The 23,988-nt window shown below is 35.0% G+C and overlaps 2 protein-coding genes and 1 long non-coding RNA gene across 3 annotated transcripts; 1 reads left to right on the top strand and 2 right to left on the bottom strand.

The window, feature by feature from the left end:
* Positions 1 to 11,343: 11,343 nt before the first annotated feature.
* On the bottom strand, positions 11,344 to 23,683 carry LOC100377881 (superoxide dismutase [Cu-Zn]-like). The gene is made up of 5 exons (XM_085505020.1): positions 23,523 to 23,683; positions 14,724 to 14,820; positions 13,292 to 13,367; positions 12,395 to 12,512; positions 11,344 to 11,725 (listed from the first exon to the last, which is right to left on the bottom strand). The coding sequence occupies exons 1-5, from the start codon at positions 23,589 to 23,591 to the stop codon at positions 11,615 to 11,617; spliced, it is 471 nt and encodes a 156-aa protein (XP_085361146.1). The 5' UTR covers positions 23,592 to 23,683; the 3' UTR covers positions 11,344 to 11,614.
* On the top strand, positions 16,293 to 18,192 carry LOC146736523 (uncharacterized). The gene is made up of 2 exons (XR_014930832.1): positions 16,293 to 16,352; positions 17,323 to 18,192. It is a non-coding gene; the product is annotated as an uncharacterized LOC146736523 (long non-coding RNA).
* Positions 18,746 to 20,446, bottom strand: LOC146736522 (uncharacterized). The gene is made up of 3 exons (XM_085505019.1): positions 19,522 to 20,446; positions 19,312 to 19,392; positions 18,746 to 19,218 (listed from the first exon to the last, which is right to left on the bottom strand). The coding sequence occupies exons 1-3, from the start codon at positions 19,763 to 19,765 to the stop codon at positions 18,968 to 18,970; spliced, it is 576 nt and encodes a 191-aa protein (XP_085361145.1). The 5' UTR covers positions 19,766 to 20,446; the 3' UTR covers positions 18,746 to 18,967.
* Positions 23,684 to 23,988: the final 305 nt, after the last annotated feature.

The following is a 23,988-nucleotide window of genomic DNA, read 5'->3' as shown; positions in this document are numbered from 1 at the left end:
TGTATGTCAGCATCCTTTATTTCATGTTTTTGTCATATTACCACAAACCCTGCAAATGGAAGTGTGCATGGAATCATGGGAAGAAATGGTGTGCATTGTGATAACAGGTCAGACTTGTTTATAACTCTGGAAAGACAGTGGGTTCTACCAGGTGTGCTTGTAATTTACATAACAAAGGGTGTTTACAACTTTGGAAGGAGAATTGGAATCTACCAGGTGTGCTGTTATTTGAATAACAAAGGATGTTTATGATCTACTGAGTTGCCTACGTGACACAGCTGCTAGCAAGATTACATTCTGATTGGCTCATGTGGAAACCCAGGTGGTGTCACTGCCTATGAATTGGGCAGAGTCGGGACAGTTTGGGGTTCATTATTTCAACTTGGTGTCTGTCTTTTCAACTTGCTTTCTAGTGTGTTCTGCTACGATACGATATTACAGGCTACAACCATCATTCTGTGAGACTTGTATGAACTGCTCTGCGATCTCCTGCTTTCAGCGGTGCCCTCCACAATACCAGCGTTCCTCTGCAAGCAAGACTCCTGTATTTTTTCGTTGTGTTGCAGAAGTCATTGACTGTCCATTAATACATCCTGGAATTGTGAGTTATCACCAATGCACACTTCCCTAAGCAAACCCCTATTTTAGTGACTTTATTCATTGTATTTTTTGTGCTTTATTTCTTGTAATTATTTTCAGAGGTATTAAAGCCAGGAGCTTTAACTTGATATTTTGGTGTATGTGTATTTCATTTCCAGTACTATTGTCTTGTCTACCACATTCTAGCAGTGAAAGAACCTCCTGTCCAGTGTGAGTTCTGTGGGTGGCCCTCTCAATTGCGATAAACAGGCCTTACACTGTGACAGTGTACGTTCACGTAATTTAAATAATTTTATGAAAAAGAGAAACAAAATGATAAATATTTATTGTTAGTATTCTGTTCAGAATTTTAACAAATATGGTTGTCATATTGAAAAAAAATTGACAGGCGGTGTAATAACTATGTGGATTTATGTCATATTGCCACCCACTTGATCAATTAATTATTAAAACAAATCAGGTAAAATATTAAATCAAGGTTTTGTCGAAGCAGACAAAATGGCATATAACACGTATTGTGCACTAAATGTACATGTCATCAAAATTGCGTTTTCTATTCTGACCAATCAACATGATGTGTGTAAGAGTCATGATAATCCAATTCAATATTTTAGCATAATTTAGCAGATTTATAAAAAAAATAGCGTAAGTGATACAGGAAATTACTGACTTTTCGTCCGATGGAAATGTACATAAATAACTTGCAAACGGACAATTAATGTTTCTGTACGTCTTTGCTGAATAGTATTGAGCCACTGAAGACAATATTTAGTAGTGTGAACTCAATAAAGCGCAGACTTGAGAATCGTGAACAAAAATGTGCTGAATGTAAGATCTATAGTTAATTACTTATTTCCTTATATTTAACTTTCTATTTTACTTACACCGTCCACGTCATTACACATAAAAAACAATGATAATGCAATGCAGGGGGCATATTACGTTTGTAGTAGGAAACCAGAGCTACAATTATTGCATTAATTGCAGTGAGGAGAATAGAATACAGCAATGTAACTGGCAGACTATTGTAGTAGTAGCAAACCAGCGCTATAATTAGTGTAAAAATTACAGTGATGGGGGGGGGGGGGTCGAGCAATGTAATAGGCAGATTATTGTGGTAATAGCAACCAGCGCTACAATTAGTGTATTGATTACATTGATGAGCGGAGGATCAGCCTATATAATGGGGCAGATTATGGTGGTAGTTGCAACTAGTGCTATAATTAGTGTAATGATTTCAGTGACGAGAGACGGATCAAGCGATGTTACGTGCAGATTATGGTGGTAGTAGCAACCAGAGCTACATTTAGTCTAATGATTCCAGTGATGAGTAGAGGATCAAGCAATATAAAGGGCAGAATATCATGGTGGTAGTAGTAGCAATTAGTCATACTTAGTGTAATGATTACAGGGATGCGGGACAGATCAAGTAGTAGTAGTAGCAACCAGCGCTACAATTCCCGTTTCCCTTAGCGTTTGTAGTTTGTGTGCATGCGCATATTGCGTGATCTGATGTCAACAAAACGGAAGGTAGGACAGATGTCGAACGTTCTAAACGTTTCAGTACACCGAAAATCAATATTTCTAAAATCAACAATTCTCCCTGTAAAAACGTAAAATGAACAGCGCTACAGTTCGTGTTGATTACAGTGATGGGGGGACGAGCAAGCAATGTAAGAGGCAGATTATGGTGGCAGTAGAAAATCAGCGCTAAACTTGCAATGATTCTATTGATGAGAAAAAGATCAAGCAATGGTAGGGGCAGATCATGGTGGTAATACTAAACCAGCGCTATAATCATTGTAATAATTCCAGAATTGAGTTGTATACAAACATTCACATCAGTCACGGCACTTAACGTTTTATTTATTGTATTGCTTCTCTAATATGTTCTACTTGTGTCTGGGTGGGAATGGTAAAGGCAGAGACAACACATATTCGACTGCATATGAATACATAAATATAACAACCAGCAAGGAAGCAAAATTTGTTTTCACCTAATGCAAATATCTTGTTGAAAAATATATTTTCCGATGTATGTGAATTAATAACAATTCATATATTTAACATATTGTTTTTAAGAATGTCGGTAGAATCGTTTCCAATTACTATTTGTATATAAACTACTTTTTTGAATACTTAAATGTTAATGCTAAACTTTATTTACCACGTGGTGTGAAAAATTGCCACTATTTTGGTCTTGTTTATTTTTGTTATACATTCACAAATTATAATAGTCTATATATTATAGCAAATTAAAATCGATAGGAGTATATGCTGAGCAATTTATTTGAATAAACACGTATTACGTAATCTACTAAACAGTCGGTGTATGTATTGTTTTTTACTAGTGTACTGAAAAGTAGATAAAAGTATTTGGGGTAAATCTTCAGTGTGGTGTGAGCAGTTGTCCATTCTACCCATGGTTACTCGTAAGTTCACTATCGACTGCCAAGGCGTTCACGCCGCTGTAACACATGGTATATAGTGCATTGAGGGCAGTCGAATCGAAAGACTGTGAAGTGGACCACAAATATATACTAGAGGGCGCTCTGACCAAAAGAATAACCATAATTTACGTTAAAAGAACTGATATATATCTGTTCTATTTTTATAGAAGAACCTTCCCAAATAAAAAAAATTCTAAAATTTAAAAATATAAGAGGTAGTCACTAAACCATGTACTTTCACACTCAAGCAAGAGAATAGACATGTTGGTGAACTAGTCTTGCACTGTGAGTGTTTTATTGTTTACACTAAAGTTTTTTTCACAAATAAAAAAATTTTAAAAAAAAAGAACTGCAGACCACACTTCTTTATATTTTTTAGTGGGCAAGCCATGTTTCCACATACAAAAATACACATAATATTTCTATTTAATTTATTTTATTTAAAAAATATATTTTAGAAGCATAACAATACAACGACTAGATTTGGTGTCACAGTTTGCTCCCAATTCATACTGGAATATTGCCAGCAATAATTAATAAAGCTTGTTCAGAAAACCATTTATTCCCGACATCATATTCAATGGCTAGTTCTCAGGATCTACAACAGTAAATAAATAAACAGAAATCATTTTGATGAGTGTTTTTTGGACGAGACTGCCATATCGCACAGATATTCAACACCACCATATCGAATTTGGATTTGGACCATACCATTTCAAGCTGCAGGGTGTCTAAACAATGACTCAACAAACAATAAACACATCTCCCACCCACCACACAAATTCTGGCCACAATTGAACAACCAAGAAAGCAACAAATATCAGGCTGCATCTTGAAAACAACGAGATACCACATTACAACCAGTCATTACAAACATGAAATCCTCCACCCCTCCCAATACACCCTACAGAATTAATGGTTCCTATACTCATTTGCATCTATGTACAACAAGCTTAGCCAATAGATGCACCTGACTCATCAAACTTTTGACCAACCACTCATTCTAAATATTGTTGAGTGAGGGCGCTATTTACTAATGAGAGGAATCTTTTAAATTAATTAAACAGATATATATATATATATATATGATAAATGTCTGTGCTCTACAATATTACCAATTGTCATTAGAAAGGTACTCTATTTATCAAACCCTGTTTGAATAATGTAAGAAGTCCATATTGAAATGTACGTCTTAAGTCAGTACTTTTCAGATTTTTCAACACTGTGTAATGTTTCACAATGTTTTAACAGTAAATCAATACATCATATTCGTGCAAGTAGTTTTTACTGCACGAAATCACGTGTTTCCGGTTCAGCTTATAGCAGAGAGAAAGAAAAACCGGATAGGTAACCGACATGTAACTGTCAAAATACACTGGCACTAATCGGTAACACTTCATTTGTCGTTCATTAAGTTCTCCGTAAATCAACTAAAACTTCAGTGAAAATGCAGATTTTCAGCCAACGTCGAGCATGTATACTGCTAAATAACCGCTCATTAAATTGGGTGGCAGAAACGTTAATGCAGAAATACACGCCAATTTACGCCATAGCTAGATAAGCGATCATTACGTTAACTGTATACATATTGTGTACTTCCATATTATGTACGCGTACATTTATTTTGACGTAATCCAGGAACGTTATGTTTTATAGTTATTCATACACGATGTGAAATATTCAACACCATCCTTTCTTTAAAAATGGGTGTTACGTATAATTTTAAGTTGAGAGTTGACACCCGGAGTTGACAGTATAGGTACCTCGACAATCAACGAATTTTATATAATTATTGAACGTAATTAGTACATCCTCCATCTTCAGATGTACCTATTAGCTCGTATTTCACGTGCCGTATTTCTAAATTACCGTATTAAGCATTAAATAAATACAGAATATCCTCCATTTATTGAATTAATACCGAATATTGATACTGCGTCCGCGCCGCGGCTGCTTATTTTTTTCTTTTGTTTTATGTTGCTAAGACGCGCACCACTGTACCACGTATTTCTATGGGCTTTGTGCGTGCTGCTGTGGAACGCCGGTGGAGCCGGTGAAAACTCGAGAAAACAACACAAACTCAACTTTGAAGTATTCCTGAACAACCAAATTCATATATGTTACACACGTAGGGCTAATCTTGTTACACTGTTCAGGGGACTCTCAACAACCATCGCAAAGTACCGTTTTTTGCGAGTTTGTGGTCTTTGTTTTCACCGCGAGGGTTGCCAGGCGGTAGAAAATGCCCGGATGTCCGCCCCCGAGGATATTCAATTTTCAGTACAAATTGTTATTTATGGTTACTTTTGTATACATTAGTCTGGATCTGAAAGCAAAACATTAGTATATAGCGCCCTCATAAAACGTGAAATTAAATACTTTTACCCATTATGCTTGCATCATAAGCCCACCACCAATGATAACACTATTGTGTCTTGGAGAATGTAAGTACCCAAAACATTACGCTACTCCCGAGTCTTACAGCACGTCCAGTTGGGTTATATTAGAACAAATGTCGTCACATTATAACCGACCTTTCGTGTCCAAAATGTCCCCAGCCAGAAACTATTTAATAACAAAACATGTTATTGTCCCATAATAAAAAAAATACACTAAATAATATAAAATAATTTGAGATTGCGATGTTTATATTATTTCGTTTATAGAACTGGAACAAGGAGATCAAGTTACGATTGACGTTATGGCGTCAGTCTTTTTTCCCAATTTTCCATTGAATTCGCAATTTACGAGTTATATTGTAATATCACATGAGAGGGGGGTCTCTGAACTTTCTAGGTGTGATATGTCAAATACTAGAAGAAATGTGAAAACTCAACTTGTAAAACCGCCAAAAATATGACTGTTTGACAACAATATCTGCAATTTTGACACACACACAACTAGTGTAAAACAAAACACCCCCTCCCCTCCCCTCACATATACTTTCGTACAGTGCAATGTTTTTAAAAACATAAAGTTTTATAATCTGTATAATAATGAAAAGTGTTTTTGATTGCAACATTCCGGGGATGTTTTTGCATAGCATATTATGTAAAGTGTTTTCATCAGAAACACGTGTTTAGTATCACGACACTTTTAAAAGTGTTTTTACTAGACACACAAAGTGTTTCAACCAGAAACATGTAATGAAAAATGTACTTTATTCCATTATTTTGTAAAGTGTTTATGATCAACGACACTTAGTGTATTTAACGTGGACATGTTTTAATGTGTTTACTATCACAGCATTTTGAATTGTGTTTTCACTAGACAAAGATTTTGATTCCACCAGAAATATGTCATCGCAACACTAAGAAAAATGCTTTCACATAAAACACAATTTGAGTGTTGAAAAGTGTTTTCAATAGAGACACATTTATAATGTGTTTCCGCTGATAACATGTAACAAATTTCATTACCAGTTTGGAAAGTGTTAATAAGGAAAATATATTAAATCAAGCACTATTGAACAGTAATCATAACATGCAATAAACAAATCGCATAATCAAGTATTTGAATTACTAAATGTAAACAGTGATAAAGGTAATTTTGTGTATAAGTTTTTAAAAAGGCATATATATATATTTATAACGAATACTTACAATCGCATGTGCAGCTGAATAAGTGTTTTTAAATTGTTTAATGACACTCAACTAAGTTTTGAAACTGAAAAAATACTCAATAATGAATAATTAACTGAAACTAACCATAATATCATTAAATTATGTTTTTATCAATATAAACGAACACAAAAAAACATCATTGCTCACCCACTAGAAATAAATTTACTCAAATTTATTCAAATCCAATCCACGTCTCTGCATATACGTACTACATCCACTCTGTTACATTCACCTTTCACTTTCCTGATTGTTTATTTTCACACTTTCTAAAAAAGACCCCCTTAACATGGTATTTAGCCAGAGTTCTTCTGGCATACTGGGATTTGGACACTGATCATCAGGCCCGTAGCCAGCTCTTTTGAATAGGGGGTTTGAAAACAACAATTATATATTTGATGTGAAATGTGTGAATTTTATAATATTCAAAAAGTGTTTTGGGGCTCTGTTACAGACATTTTTATATTATCGATTCTAAATTCAATTGGTTTACTTTGCGTTACATTGGTAAGATATTTCACATAACATCTTTGGACTATTTTACCATTTTAGAGAAGGGGTCCTGAGCCATTCCCCACCTACAGACAAAAATATTCACACCATTGATCCACTACGGCAAAATGTTGTACACAAAAAAGACAAGACTGTACTTATCTTAGCATTATTGTCTAGGTATTTTAAGGTAGAAGGCTACTTACGAGTTTTTTCGCTCTTCGCAGATGTTAGCGCACATAAAAGTGACACGATTTCATGTCGAAATCTGTCTACAATTATTCATTTTAGTACTAGTAAATTTTGTATTATGTAATTTTATTTCTGAACAGGGCCTCAGCCTATTGTACAAAATGTAATGGGTAGAAAAGTGCATAGCACGTTTTAAACACAATACAACATCCATGTAAAAATATAGTACTAAGTTAAGCTGAATTCATATTCATCTCGTCGCTTGAAAACTTTTAAAGAATATAGAGCTATTTGATATATGGTGTGGCAGTTTGTGTTGCGACTAAGTAAGCCCAGACTGTCAGTATTTGCATAATTGCATAGGGTTATTGACAAAAGATCAGCCCTTAGATCATTATAAAATGGACATATAAAAACAAAGTGAATTTCATTTTCTACCATGCTAAATTCGAACGTATCACTGCAAAAACTAAAAAATTATTGATCTAACTGTATTTTTTTGTGTCTGCCTAATTCCACATTATGTTTATGGCCAAAACAGCGTAAACGCGTCAGTATATATTTTAGTCTATAATTGCTTGCCAATGAATCTCCCAGGTTATAATACTACTTTGATTTTTCCAAAAGTACACAGCTTGGATGATTGTGAAATTGAGGCATGCCACTTTTTTATTCTTTGACTAAATATACCTAAGAAATTTGCAGTATCTCCAACTTGTTTTTCAAACCAGACAATGCCGAAACGATATTTGAACAGGAGATTTCTATGTGGGTTTCCCAATCAAGTCTGTCGGTCTTGTCTAATCGTTTAAGCATGATATAACATGTTTTGGGGTTTCAGTAATTTTAACCAATATGAGATACAACGCTTGAAATAACCACAGCACAATGGCAGCCTTCCACATTCGTCTAATATCGCTACATTGTTTGTACAACTATTAATGTTAAGTACCGGGTAGATATCTGCAAAATGTTATCTGTACCATCTCGATTTCCGAATTTACGTACCCCCATATCGGTACCATAAGAAATAGTTGGCACAATGCTTGCATCAAACAAATTAAATGTACTAACCAATGGCATACTACCAAGTTTCTTACAGTATGTAAATATATTTGGTTCACTGTAAATCTGTTTTTAGAGGGCGGTAATATAATATGCATACAGTGGCAGTTTAGCAGCGGTGTCAATAGACTTCAATGACTACAACTCCTTTTATGAACCCACTAAAAATATAGTAAATTTTCTGAGACATCAAAAAAAAAATGTTTGCAATTTATGATTCATCGCATAGTTCCAGTGCTGAAGCAACACTGTGGGGTGAATTGTTGGCTGCAAGAAGCTCTTCAACCTATACAACTCGTGATGATAAATCTTCGGCATTTTTTTAATGATATGTTCAACCCGTAGCTGTACAATATTGTCCAATAACATAGGCTACACGTACTAATACAATAAGTTAACTACATTTGGCTGATACACTTGGAACAAAACAGTATATATGCCATCATTAACTTGAAGAATACAAAACTAATGAACCAAACTAGGAAAGTACAGTGTCGTGTTGTCGTGTCAATCCCGTTCTACCCCCACACTTTACTAACTGAGCAAACATTAGCACAAGATAAACTGCCCTATTCAGGACCACCACATCATTCAGATAGTGACTACTATTACATTATTGTTTCAATGTTGTTTTAATATTTAACATCAGGTGCTTGAACGCGATCTTCATTACACCATCGCGGAAAAACCGAATAAAAGATGCCTATTTATAACAACCTGTTTTGGTTGGCTGCTGTTGAGCTGAGACAGCATAACTTCAAGATTGACATTTAAAGCTCGTTGCCACCTAAATGCTCATTACTATGCATTACTCATTACATTACTCTGATAGTTACATCACGGAGTCAAGTGATTTATACAACGATAATTATTTTAATTAATACTGTTTGTTTTATTATGTTCTAATCTACGATCATAAATCTATTCACTTCCAAAATTTAGGGGGTTCGACCGAACCCCCCGAACCCCCCCCCCCCAAACTACGGACCTGATCATCAATAATCCATATTAACAGAACAAAATTAATTCTCAATATTCTCGTCCGCTCTGATTTTTTTCTCTTTAATCAAAAACCTGTAATTAATGTGGAAATGAAAATATGACCACATACCATATTTGAACAGTATTCTCCCGTTAAATTCTGCCTAAAGTTTCTATTATTTTATTTGGTAATTCTAATCATGTATCAGGTATATCAGCAATAAATTTATGCAGTAATTCTCTGTAAATATTTGAACTTTATAGATAAAAAATCATCCACCTGTATCGTACACACTCGTACATAACAAAATTAATGGAGGTCACTTCAAGTTACAGTGCAGTACACAGCCGACACTGGCCCTATTAATTACACTTTCCACACGTTTCGGGAGTAACAATATCATCATACCTTGAAGTTCATTTGGGATAAGTTCTGGTTACATTCTGTCCTGAGAATATCAAAAAAAAAATGATTCATTCCAAGTTGTTGTGCTTATATGATGAATATGGGACCTGTCCACAGAATGCGCACGAATTACCAATTACTTGGACACACAACATATACGAGTGTTTATCGTGATCACCGTCATTTACGAAAAGTGTCTCACAAAAGTAGCAACCTAAAATATTGTTCAATATTAATTTTCATATTGTTTTGTATTGATGGAATTTCTAAATAATAGTGAAATGGTTATGTATTATTAGAAACTTTGAGGGACTTGTTTAGATTATACGCAAATTCGCACAGGTGTGTGGTAATAACCATATTAGATGGAAATCTACATTGAGGCTCCGCCAAAAGAATAACAGCTATGAAGAAAAATCAATCTATTTGATTACATCGCAGAAAATTAATGCAAGTCTAGCACTGCGTCATCGAGTTTACTAACTAGAGCATTGATAACACTGCATGTTAAATTTCAACGGTTACTAAACTTATGACGGGCACATGATATGCAGATGCGCAATATACATAAATATATAAAGCTATTTATTATTGAAAATACTAAAATAAATTTATCACTACATGCACAGTATGTCTGCTCACAATGGTTACATGTGTGGGCATGTTTTTCTAATAGATATGTTGTATACATTGATAAGCATTATGACTGTTGTAGATGCGTACAGTTGAGTGAATGCAAAAGTGTTGAAACATTGCATGGTGTTTTCGAGGCGATTCTGAGGTGCTTCAAAGTAAAACAATTTGGAAGAAGAGTTTCAGTTACTCTCGTGAACACAATGCGTCTTATATATTAGCACTTTGTGAAGCATTTATAGTCTGATGTTTTGGCTTGAAACATCGTTGGTGATCGTTTTTCTGAATGCATTGGCTAGGCGTACTTCACCACGCAACTTTATTTTATAGTTGTACTGATTAGTCGGTTTTGATAGAAAATACAGACGTTTTATAATATAATGCATTTTAAATTTCAAGTTTGCCTTCATTGTTTTAATGAAAAACACGAATGCTTCTTAAGATTCACAGCGCAGTGAGCAGGTCACCGAAAATAACCAACCAAACTTAACATAATTTGCATAACACTATCTATTGCCACTAAAGACAAGACAAGTTGTGGTTTTTCAGGGCAGAGTTTTGATAAGGCTGTTTACAACATAGTCTTGTGTTTTCGGATACTCTCCAAGGCCACCCAAACTGATGAATGGCGGTAACCATTTATATCCTAGAAACTGATTCCAACATTCACACCAGTTATTTGTGCCATATGTCCCAGAGTGGTGTGGTGTACATTCATTTTATCAAAGCATTCTGTTGCATGTCTGTGTTCCATTCCATTCCATTCCATTCAATTCAATTGGAAGTCTGTTGAAGTGTTGTAACAGTCTGTTTTGTAGACTGAGTTTACAGTTGCTTGCAAGCCAATAGTCATCACGTAATCTTATTGTAAATGTGTGAGAGGCACTTTAAATAAGCAAACCCATTTAATACAGTGTATCTCGTATTTATTCAGATGTCCAAAAAAAGTGACAGCACTACAAACGACAGGACTTCCACCAATGATTGAAAACAAATTGTCAGATGATTGTACAACATCCCTTATGGTCTCCTTGGCAACCATGCATGGTTCTGATGAAATACCGTGAAGTAACGAGAAACTAATACAAATATCTTATTATACGCTTCCAATTAATTTACACAAAATGAGGTCATCAACTCAGAAGGTTTTTTTTTTTGAACAGCATCAACAAAACTTATTTATTAGTAATGCCAATTACACCACATGCTAGACGGGGACCAGCATTGCCAGTCTTTTTGCTCTCCTCGTCTCCACCTTGTCCCAAGTCATCCTTCTTCTCATGAACCTGTAAATTAATAAAAAGATTATAAATTTTACTATTAAACATTTACCAAATCAATTAATTAAGCATAATCTTGATCATCTTTTGATTAATATTAATATATATATGCCATTAAATTATTTATATAATATGTTGTCTTTATTTTTCAAAATCAAAATGTAATTGATTATATAGAATGTAAATTTGATGTGTACAAATTACGAACATGAAAGTGTTCATAATTAACCGAAAATCACAGCAGGCCAGAAGAACCCATGTCTGGTCAGCTATGGGTGTGGTACGGTTTTAACTTGAACCATTCGTATTCCTGCTTTTTTTTTAACACCTTTTTTGTAGTGTTCTGGTTTTCACATGTTTAGAAGTATGCTGCCACATACCAATAACTTATTATTATACATCAGCCATAGTAACGCCATAAGTTACAGCGCGCCATAATTTTGCGGTATTTTACAGGGTATTTCCATCCTACCATATTATGAATTGCAAATTCCAAATATGGAATTTCAATGCCTTAATTCAAGTGATGTTAAATATTTGTAGAAAATCACAACATCTCATCCTTTGATCTATCAAGAGTTTGATGCAAATCCTTGGCTTTCAAATTTGGCACAGAGTTCAGAGTTCAGAGTTCAGAGTTTTGCAATTACTCGTATTGTTGCCATTTATACTTACAACCAAGGAGCGTCCAATGATGGAATGTTCTCCTGTAAGGCTGATCATGGAATCTGTAATATTGACATTACATGCACGGTCGTCTCCAACAAGCACGTTACCCAAATCACCAACATGTCTGTTGAAAATCAAAAATTAAATGTTCATCTCATTATCTGCGCAAATCCATCAGTCAAAAACAGTTGTATGGTGACCACCCAGAGGAATTTTGACAAGTGGCATTTTAATGCAGCGATACTAATTTTAATTAATTACACCATGAACTCAAGAACAGCGAATAAGTGTGATCTCTAAATTTGCTCACACTAACTATGGTGCATACATTGTCCAAATACATTTTGAAAGAATTTCCTTAAATTTTGTTCCATGTCATTGGCAATTTGAAATTCTGGAGAAATAACTACATGATGGATGTATACGTAAAGTTTGAATATGATCAGTTAAGGCATGTCAGATATCGCTTCTCACTAAACATAATGGCCATCAGTTGGCCATTTTGAATCTGCTCTGAAAAAACAAAATGACATGTAACATGATGGTTAAATTGTGTACCAAGTATAAACAAAATCTAACCATGAATTTTAAGCATAAAAATGGCCGCTATTTGGCCATCTTGAATTGAGTTGTGAAACAAAAGTGCATATGTGAATTTTGAAATAAAAATCTAACTGAATATCCCTTTGACAGATTTTAACCAAATTCTGACCACTACATGCTTCATCAAAATTTGAAAGTGAGAGCTAGATAAGCTTACAAGGTCTCTCACACATATTACTGAATCAACCATTTACAGACTTGTCTTTTGAAAATGATAAATAAGCTAAACATAACTCTCCAGAACACAGTAAGGACAGTGATTAAAGCCAATTTGAGAATAATAATTAAACTAAGTTTTACCGTTTATCAGCTGCATCTGTAGGTCCTCCATGTAAGCATCCGTTTGGATTGAAATGAGAGCCAGCGCTTATGCAACCTGTAAAAAGATGTATAGTGATTTTTGGTTTACGGGTAAGAAAACAAAATTACATTAATGGATGTGACTGATAATTTACTATGAAAACTTTAGCACCCCGTTGGCAGGCCCAGTCACACTGGTTCTCACTACAAGAGGTTACGATCCCCCCTGCCAAACGCTAAGGAAAACTGTAAACATGTATATATGTATTTACATGAAATATTGTCCAACTATGGGGATCTGTTTGTGCAGGAGTATTATGACCGTATGCCCTTACTGACGTCAACCAAACTTAATATGTGAGAAGATGGCACCCAAGGCTGACAGGTATTACACCTTGTCCAAGGGTGACCTGGAGGTGGTTGTGGCAAAGGGTAACCTTATTCTCCCAAATACAAAAACTCCACAACCAGATGAGATATAGTATATTTTCATCCACAAACTCAATTTTAAGTCAGTCAAGTTCCTCTCATATTTTCCAACCAAAGGTGAACTTAATGCAGTAATATTACCCTTCATTGCTGATTGATCAGAATGTAGTCACATGTTATTCAGGAACTAAGTTTAATCAGAAGTATCAACTCCAGGGACAAGTCTTGCGTTACGTAGGTAACTTGCATACAAATTTGGGCTTTTGTGTTTGATTCAGTATTAATATTTCATGTTGACAAAATCATATACAGATCCCTAATTTCCTTTCCACGATTACATGATTATATCCAACAGTGAGTACTGAGAATAGTGCATTTTGTCTCACAACAAAAGTTTCTATAAAAGTATACTGTAAAATGTGTATCAGAAACTGCGGCTTCTATTCAAATGGTACAGTGCCACAGATGGGATGCAGCTTCTATTAGATATCTACACATACGTGAAATGATGAATTTTTTATTCTCAATTATTCAAAAAGAATGGGTGTGACTTCTATTAGGGATGTGGCTTCTAATACAGATTTTACAATAATAGAAATTTAATGCAGTATTTCAATGTCATCTAGGCACACAATCACCAGCAGATTTTAACCCGAATTCCCCAAAAAGTAGCATAAGTTTGTTAATGAATATCACTGAATGTCTTTCACCTTCCTTTTGAAATCAAGACGCACTCGTCCATGGTAGTTGATTATCGTTCAAAATAAAAATAGAGTTTGTTTCAAATTTGGTCACTAAGCATTTTATCATATGATTATTTTTATTTATGAAGACATTCCCTTCAGACAAAAAGTTGAATAAACAATAACTGAAATATTAAAATAGGTAATTGGGATAAAAATGTCTGCACACATACATGTACTGTAAAAGGATTAATTATTCACTGGGTTTTATGTTGACACCGTTGAGGGCGCTATACTGTGGCGTTATTAGCACTGCTTACCATTGGTATTGTCACCAAATTCATGAATATGGAATCCATGTAGACCAGGCTCCAGACCAGTTATGCTTCCAGTGACAGTGACAGGTTTACCAGCAGCCTATAAGAAAACATTACAAGAAATTAAAATCTAATTAGTAATATTTAAGTTTTACTCAAGATGGTAAAAAGACCACTAGCGAAACAAGCTCTATAGATATTATAATGTGTATATACATGTGTGTACATTTATATATGTATTCCATTTGCGTTCAATACACGAATCTGCATATACGTACTACGCCCACTATATTACGTTCATCTTTGACTTTTCTAGCCGTCTTAAGTGCTTATTTTCACCCCTTTTAGAAAAACCTGCTAAAACAAACCAACAAACAATAAATAAACAATAAGAATGAAGGAAATTATACATCTTAAGAGTTTGAAAACTGTGCACTTCCAGTCAATGAGCATCACCATATTGTTTGTTCCACAAAATATGTGAAACAAGCAGCCTGTCGGCTGAGATAGCTCCGCTGTTAGCAATGCACATGGCAATTAAAGAACAGAAGTTATCATTAGAAAATGAACAAATCTGAGAGAGGTCCACATGTAGTACCTATATGTATAATATATCAAAGCAATTGGACTTGCGGTTTTCAACAAGAAGTCGAAAATATCACTTTACCAAAAATTACAAAAATATTCATCAAAATTAGAGAATTAAAGATATCATTATGAAATGAACAAATCTGAGAGAGGTCCACATGTAGTACCTATATATGTAATATCAAAGCAATTGGACTTGCGGTTTTCAACAAGAAGTCGAAAATATCACTTTTTACCAAAAATTACAAAAATATTCACCAAAATTAGAGAATTAAAGATATCATTACAAAATGAACAAATCTGAGAGAGGTCCACATGTAGTACCTATATATGTAATATCAAAGCAATTGCACTTGCGGTTTTTAACAAGAAGTCGAAAATATCACTTTTTACTAAAAATGACAAAAATATTCACCAAAATTAGAAAATTGAAGATATCATCATGAAATGAACAAATCTGAGAGAGGTCTACCCAAGGTACATATACACCAAGTATCAAAGCATTCAGGCTTGTAGTTTTCAAGAAGAAGTCGAAAAAGTAAAACATTGACACGGACGACGGACGACGACGACGGACGACGACGGACAATCACTCATATGATAAGCTCCGCTCGACAAAGTCGACAGCGGAGCTAAAAACTCATTCAATGCTATCAAAATATTTAGAACATTCTCGTAACTGACTAAAAAACTTTGAATAATGTTTCGTTTTTATCAGCGATGAATCATGAATCATTTGAATTGCCATTGAATCTTACCATGGAGCTAAAAAAAGAAGGAGATCGAACAGATTGTAATCCTACTTGAGTCCTTTGTTTTAAGCTGATTAGTTTATTGTTCGTGTTTGTCTTTCATCTCCGTGATCGCGGCCGGCGTTAAACAATGAATAATTAATGAGCGTCCTCCTCGCATCAGTGACCTGAACTTTGAGAGCTGCGCAGTTGGTGCCGAAGTTCACCAAACATGCGCGATTTCCAATTTTAAGTTTTTCAGCAACCATGTTGGATGGTGACGTTCGAATCATGAAAATCGCACGATTAATGCGTAAGTTACAATAATTTTCGTTATTTTCTTACTGCGAAAACATCGTTCGAAAAAAATCGATTTTCTAGCGTGATATTAGGTCCCGGAAAATAATTCTTGGATAAAAAGAGAGTAGATTTCGCATACTTGTTGACAATGTGTAGATGACTTGTTACTTCGAGTGGCCAAACGCAGCGTCACACTTTCCATTTCCGCTTGTTGGTTCGTTTCCTGTTTATGTCTCCCGTGGGTCCTCATAGTTATTGCTGCACTCAGCCGAGCAACACGTTAAACTTGAGCTCTTGTCAATCTGTAATTTCTCGTGATAATCTTAACTCCGGTCGGCAAAAAACAGTTCAAACGAAAGGATTTCTGCTGTACATCACTTCTAGGTAGGTTACACGATTACTATTATATGGCCAAGTCTGCAATTCTCGTTTTACTTCTATGTATTTGTACACGAATTCGCCATCGTGTTTGTTTATGTCGAGTGCTAACATCCCCGGGGTTTCCTATTGGTGCAGTGAAAACTATCATGATATAGCAGGAAGAAAAGCAGTGCAATGTGACATCCTCTATAGAGTAGCTTTCTATTTTTTCTGGAGAAATGTGTACAGATGTGTTTGTACATTATTAAAAAAAAAACTATAATTAACCCTTTGAGCGCCATTGTAAACTTCAGTCACCATTCACAAAACAGTTCTATACAGTTCTGCTCCTCACATGAAATCTCGATAAAAAAATGACAAAGCTTTTGATCAAAAACTGAATGCAATATCTGATACTGTCTGAATGGTCCAAAGTTATAATGAATTCAGTGAACAATTTACAAAATGTGAAAATATTTCCACTGAATTGTGAGCGAGAAAAAATGTGGTGCTCAAAGGGTTAAACGCGACATAAATGCATTTATTTGTGTATAGCATCTCCAATTCCCTGTTGTGAATATGCATGGTACTTATAGTAACATCTTTTTATTGTTTTTATTTAGGTTTGGTATGGATTTTCATAAGGAAAATCTCAAGAAATTGTGCAGACTATGTGGTGAAAAGAGAGCAGTTATTACTGGCAGGCAGCCATTACCCAAGACAAAATATGGTGGGATGATGTATCATCTGATGTTATTAGGCTGGGTTTTTAATTTTTTTTTCTTAGTTGCATTTATTACTTTATGATTATGCTATTCCACCAAAGTGATATTTTCTAAAATTGGATGCAGCGAATCTGAAGATTACACTGCCTTTGTCACAATTTTATCCAAAAAATTAATATATTCTATTTCTACTGTTTTTCCGAAGAATTGTTTATGTAAATTGTTTTAACTGAAACTGACAACAAACTGTATATATTTCTGTATAATCTGCTGCTTCCCACATGGAATGCTGATCATAATCTTAGAATGATGTCTTTGTGAATTGCCCTGAAAAATATACCAAATGTGTGCAGATTTACATCAGAAAAAAATTATGGTCATCAAAGAGTTCACCTTTTGATCCTAGTATTTTTTTTGGGGTATTTATATATTTATTATGTAAGGCATTTATAGCTCTTTTTATAACAAGTTTTTCACATTTACTTTAATTAAATTAGACAGCAGGAATATTTTGTGTTCATATCAGCTCCAGGTCTACAATGGTGTTATGGTTGGTCTTTAGGTATGACAGTATAAATGATGCCCTGTAACAGCTATGTGCTGCCATACAGTCCAAACATTCTAAATAATGAACAACAAGCACGAGTCAAAATAACCGAATTTTATTATCACTTAATGTATTTACATTTACAGTTAACCCCCCCCCCCCAAGAGCTGTACAATTTTAATTTTTTACAAATAAACTGTGATGCTATCATAAACCAGGATTCACTTTTTTAATTGCTTTCGAAGAGATTTTTCACCCTTCTTAGATACCTTTACCTTGTTCTCATGTTTTTTCCTCAAAAACATATATATACTAACAAAAGATCGACAACGTATATCCACATAACACTCTAAAATTCGTACAAAAAGTGATGATGCAACAGATTCTTCCATGGACTGAGACAGTATAAACCAACCACTTACAACAGATGAGGACTTCTGCAGATTGCTCATCAGTACTTCTTTCAAACTTTCATCTCTGTACATCCCTGCTTGACTAGTATCTAAAAATTGTCTAGAAACCTGTTCTAAGCGTCTGAAAAAAAGATACACCTCGTCCTTAACATGAAATAGACCATCTCTATCTACCTTGTCAATCCACTCTTTCGTATAGCTGAGAAATTTCATACTACTATTACTGCACTCGTCACCACCATTCCATGACTCAAGGACTTCAACACACGACTGAGCATAGGTATTTTGAGGATATCTCCTATAAAACTTAATTAACTTGTGTGGTACAAATCTAGCTACATATCTTAGCACCTGCTCTTCTTGTGATGAAAGTGTTGCATCTGTTGTAGCATTCAGAGTGTGTTCGTGAGCTTCACTACATCTAGCCTGCAATAAAACTTTCGTCAATTCAAAAACAAGACTCTGTTCCAAAAAAGACTGGGAAGTTTCTGACACATTGAAATTGGCTTCTCTAATAAAAACTGTAAAAATGTTACTAAAAACACTTGACAAACTCAACTGGTAAAAAGACATGCATATATTGTCAAAAGACTGAAGTAATGTTCTTTACGCAGATCTTTGGGAAAAGAACACCAACTAATTCACTGGCCATCTGAGAAGTGCTTGTCGAGTTGGGTTGGTTCACAACGTAGTGCAGAACTGGTTGAAGCTCAAGGCTGACATCTTTGTTCAATGTTAACACTTGACTTTGCAGAATTGAACTTGCAGCTTTGCTGACCATACTACAGGAGCTTTCTTTTGCATCTTCGTACGTAAACCTCGACTGACAAACCACTAAAATAAAAATAAACCAAAGTTCGTTATTGATTGCCACCGAAAAAGGTTCTGAGGTTCAAACACAAGTATTAAAATAGAAGTTGAGTTTACCTTCCTTAACCTTTCTCTTTGATTTCTCAGCAACAACAACCTGCCGTTTGTCTCCGTGGTTAACACCATAACTTCCATTTCCTGTTCACAAACGAAAACAAACGAGTGAAACAGTTTTAAATCAGAATCACAGTAAATGCTAAAACAACACTACCCACAATAACAGGATCGATTAAAGTGTTGAAGATTGGGGATCGGTTTCCCATTTACCTGAACAAATTCTGCACGTCCAGTCCCCTTCAGGTACAGTGTCGGCAGACAACCCAACGCAAGTATAATGAAACCAAACAACTGGACAATCCTTCCCATCGCACACGATCATCTCCATAGTTTCAGTACCACAGCAATAACAGTATTCGTAGTCTTCTAAAATTTCATCCTCAACACTTTTAAAATTATTACTAACTGTATGCGAAAGAAAAGTTTCGCCGCACTCGGTATAACTTGTTGACATCGCCGCAATTTTGAAATTGTGTTTATTTGTTGCATGCTCGGAAATTGCCGAAACTGTCCGAATGGAACCCGAACGCCCCTCATTAAATATTCATGGTTGTTTATTGGCTTAAAATTATCGGAACGCCGTGTTTGCTGAGTAAACAGCGGCAACGGTCATTTAAACAATAGCTTCAAAGGCAGTTCGATCTCCTTTTTTTAGCTCCATGATCTTACCGGTACTTAACTTGTGCGTGAACAAATAACTATTTCCACAATTCATGGGTTTCATCGTTCTATGTTTACATCAGTTCAAGTTTTAGTGGGTCAATAAACTGCTTGGTTGCGCTTGCTCGCCAGGCATATTACATGTATTATGATTCCCATCAAACAATATCCAACTTTTCAATTCAATTCAATGCTATTGCAAAATTTTACAACATGAAGAAATGATTTCACCACAGATTTCGAACATGTTTTTCATAAACAAGTCCACTGACCCCTATTATTTTGGTATCCAACCCTGACCAGATTAATGAAAGTATATTCAGCCGAAACCACATGCACAGAGAAAGAACAATTATTAAAAACTGATATTGCAAACGCTAATTTGCGATATATAGATTAAGTTAACAAATTGAATATATAATGCACTTTTGGCACAGAAACTATATACTGTAGAATACTTTGTTTTCGCTTGGAATTAATTTTCGCTATTCGCTGAAGGGATGATTCAGTGAAAATAAAATCCAGCGAATACACATTTTTTTCTATGTTTTACATTCAACTTGTCAAAAGTCAGTGAAAATAAATTCCATACAAAACGCTTAAAAAGTGTTTTCAGCAAAAATTAATTCCAGCTAAAATAAAGTATTCTACAGTACCGGTAAATATATTTTGATAATTTGACATCTGTGTGCCTATCTTTCTACCATAATGGCAATTTAATGCCTGTGTACATGTATCACCAAAACCAGTCAAACAGAGTCAAAAAAAGTCCACCATAATATCCATTACACTGGTAAATTTAGTTGCATTTATTTATACATGGTTCAGTAAAACAGATTAATAACTGCATGGTTTTACTGAAACTGCCAGCCATTCTTTTTCTCCCCTCTAGCTCAAAATAGATTCCATCCATGCATGGTACAGATTTGGATGGCACATGTCTAAACAGCTTCAGAGAATTGGAATTTCAGGAATTTCTGGAATAATCAGTACATTAGATATTAAAATTTGTTTACACATTAAATTGTTATATTTGAAAATGCAGAGTATTGTGTCTAAAAAACATTTCTGTATATTTAATAATGTAATAACCAGTATTATTATACATCTGTCACTCTAATGCCATAAGTTACAGCGTGCCATATTTTGCGGTATTTTATGGGGTATTTTCATCCTACCATATAAGAAAATGCGAATTCCAAATATGGAATGATTACCTGTGTAAGCATCCTCTAATAATAAAAACAAACATGGCTACCACCATGGTTTGACCAAATTCCAAACAAAGAAGTTCACTGATTCTGTTCTAAACTTTTGGGATTTCGGCATTCCCATGACGTATCCTTGGAAGTAAAAAATGTATAATAATAAGGTATACCTCAAAGGTATACAAGGATACCTCAAAGTATGCTCTCAGACAGTATGCCGTCACATCAACCTCCGCGGCACGTTGGTTGATACTACTGCTGTACTGTCTTCGTGCACAAGTTTGAGGTATCCTCATAATGACCTCACAACAATAAGGCTGTTTCCCTTAACCATATAATACCAGTAATTTTCTTCAATGGCAAAAAAAAATTGGGAAACAGTTTTAATACAACATTTCACAAATCACACAGCTTAAAATTCTCTAATACACAAAAATGAATGCACGATGTATACAACAATTGAATGAATTATTTGGGAGGTAATGACCAGGGCATGAAATCAGTGTATACATTGAATCACCAGACGCCACACGAGAAAGACAAAGTACATCAGAAGGTCAAAGGTTATAGTTATTTCAAATCTGAACCATCTTTATATATCACAATGCAATTTACCGGGTGAATGTAGCGACCCGTTTATTGGTGACTGTCATATTTACATAATGGGATGACTATACTGTTTAGTCTCCATACTACACACATCAAAATCAATAGGTGCAAACAAACATTTTAAAGGGTAGTGGTCGTCGTGCAGCGCATGTTCGAATTTCATGTAAATAAGCAATGTATTTAACATGCGTTGTATACGTCACTATGAACAGGAAGCGACGCGACGACCACCGCCCTCTTGTCATTGCATATCAGACTACTGTAAAATGATTAATTTTCGCTGCGTTTAAATTTCGCTGATTTTCCATTTCAGGCATATTCACTAGGTTTTAAATTCACGGTTTTATGCTCAATTTTACATATTCACTGGGTTTTAATTTAGCGCATTTTCCAGTCAGCGAAATATGCAAAATTAAAACTCAGTGAATAATTAACCCTTTTACAGTAATCAACTTCCTTATAAAGGACACATCTCTACAAAAGATAATTTCTATGAAAGTTATAAAAGAAACATTCAAGACGATTACTGTTCCGCTGAAGTTTTCATATTTTGCTAATAACTGAGCAGTTTCTGGGAAAATGCAACAAATTCATTTTGGGACCCGACAGGTTTGTAGTTGCAGGCAAATTGATCAATAAACTGCCTTTTATCAGTACCAAACAGTTTTAGTTTTTTCTGCTATGGTAATTGTACTGTACAAGCCCATGCACCTGGCCCATATACAAGCGTACACTGTATAACGTCTACCACCATTTAAGATGGAATATTACTCACTTTTCAAGTGCACATATTTCAGCACATATCTGATGCCATTCGGCCAGCAAGTGCACCACTCGCGCAATTATTTTCTTAATATATCAAATAGGTAAAAAGGTAAAAAATAGTATTATTTTGTTCTACCTTAATACAGGGCTATACAATAATAATATCGTAAAAATGTTGTCCCTGCGGGATATTTTTATTTATTCAATAACATACAGGGTGAGGTATGGGTTACTAGATCTGGAACTATACTATATATGGTAATCTTATCACCTGACCCAGATGTGTTGTATGAACTTTAACCCTAAATTCATTCAAATTTACATTAGACCTTTCTGTGCAAGCTAGCCCAAAATATGCCTATTGAACTGTGTTCATCAAGACACACCACAGAATGTAGTGCACCCCAGGGCAATAAGTGAAACTAGTGTACCTTTTTTTTTTTTTTTTGTTGGAGTGTATGTTGAGAGTAACAATTGCGAACAGGTATTTTTTTTTTTAAATAAATGCCCTTGCAAAATTCACAGAGTAAAACAAATTCTAGAATATATAAAATTTGGTTAATTTTTTCATGGGGTTTAGAGTCAAACAACTCATCGGCAAATTAATATGAAAATAATTACATTTTACGTTGAAACAACATGCGACTTTGTTTTTGTTTTTTTGTGTGGGGGTGAATTTTTTGGAGTGTATCGGTTCGGATAATTACCAGTACTACCGGTAGAATTGTCTACGCTTTTTCCATGGAATTAACAATACCAACGCACGTAGCAAGCATAATTGCGTAAACCACCGTTGGTTACAGTGAAATGAGCCACATACACCGCACGGTGAAGTATCGTTGCCATGAGCTATGTGGTGTAGGATACCTTGCAAAAAACAATTACATCCACGCCTCCATTTCAAAGCATGGCGCTCATATGACATTTCCTACGCTCGACAAAATAATTCGTTTTCAGCAAGGTGCTTACCTCTTGTGTGAACTTGATGGTACCTCCTACTGTTTCGCCTTTCATAACACAAACTCCAAAGATACTCATGGTTCTGGGTGTGCGGTGACTCTGCAAAACTGTTGAAACGGTACGAGAGAATGGAAGCGTGTATCGGTGTCAGAGGTCACAGAGAGTCACATGATCCGCACTATGGTGCAGTGCGCAAAATATACTGTTTCATGAAAGTTCTTGAAAATTCAAAAGGCGACCCATAAGTGTTTTGGAAAATGCTGATTGAAATGAATAGGGAATCTTCATCCAAAAACTGTAAAAATCCAACCAGTCCAAGTGAATGGTTATCCTACTTTAGTAAACTGGTAAACCCAAATAAAACAAATGAAAACGATAACGTTTATCGACACGACACTGACTTCAGAAAGTACAGCAGTAAGGTCACTAAAACTACAATTATAAAACTACAATTATAAAAAGAAAACAAAAAACA

This window comes from Saccoglossus kowalevskii, chromosome 11 (assembly GCF_978046115.1).
Source record: "Saccoglossus kowalevskii chromosome 11, keSacKowa6.1, whole genome shotgun sequence".
Lineage (NCBI taxonomy): Eukaryota > Metazoa > Hemichordata > Enteropneusta > Harrimaniidae > Saccoglossus > Saccoglossus kowalevskii.
This window is presented reverse-complemented; position numbering and strand designations above follow the sequence as displayed.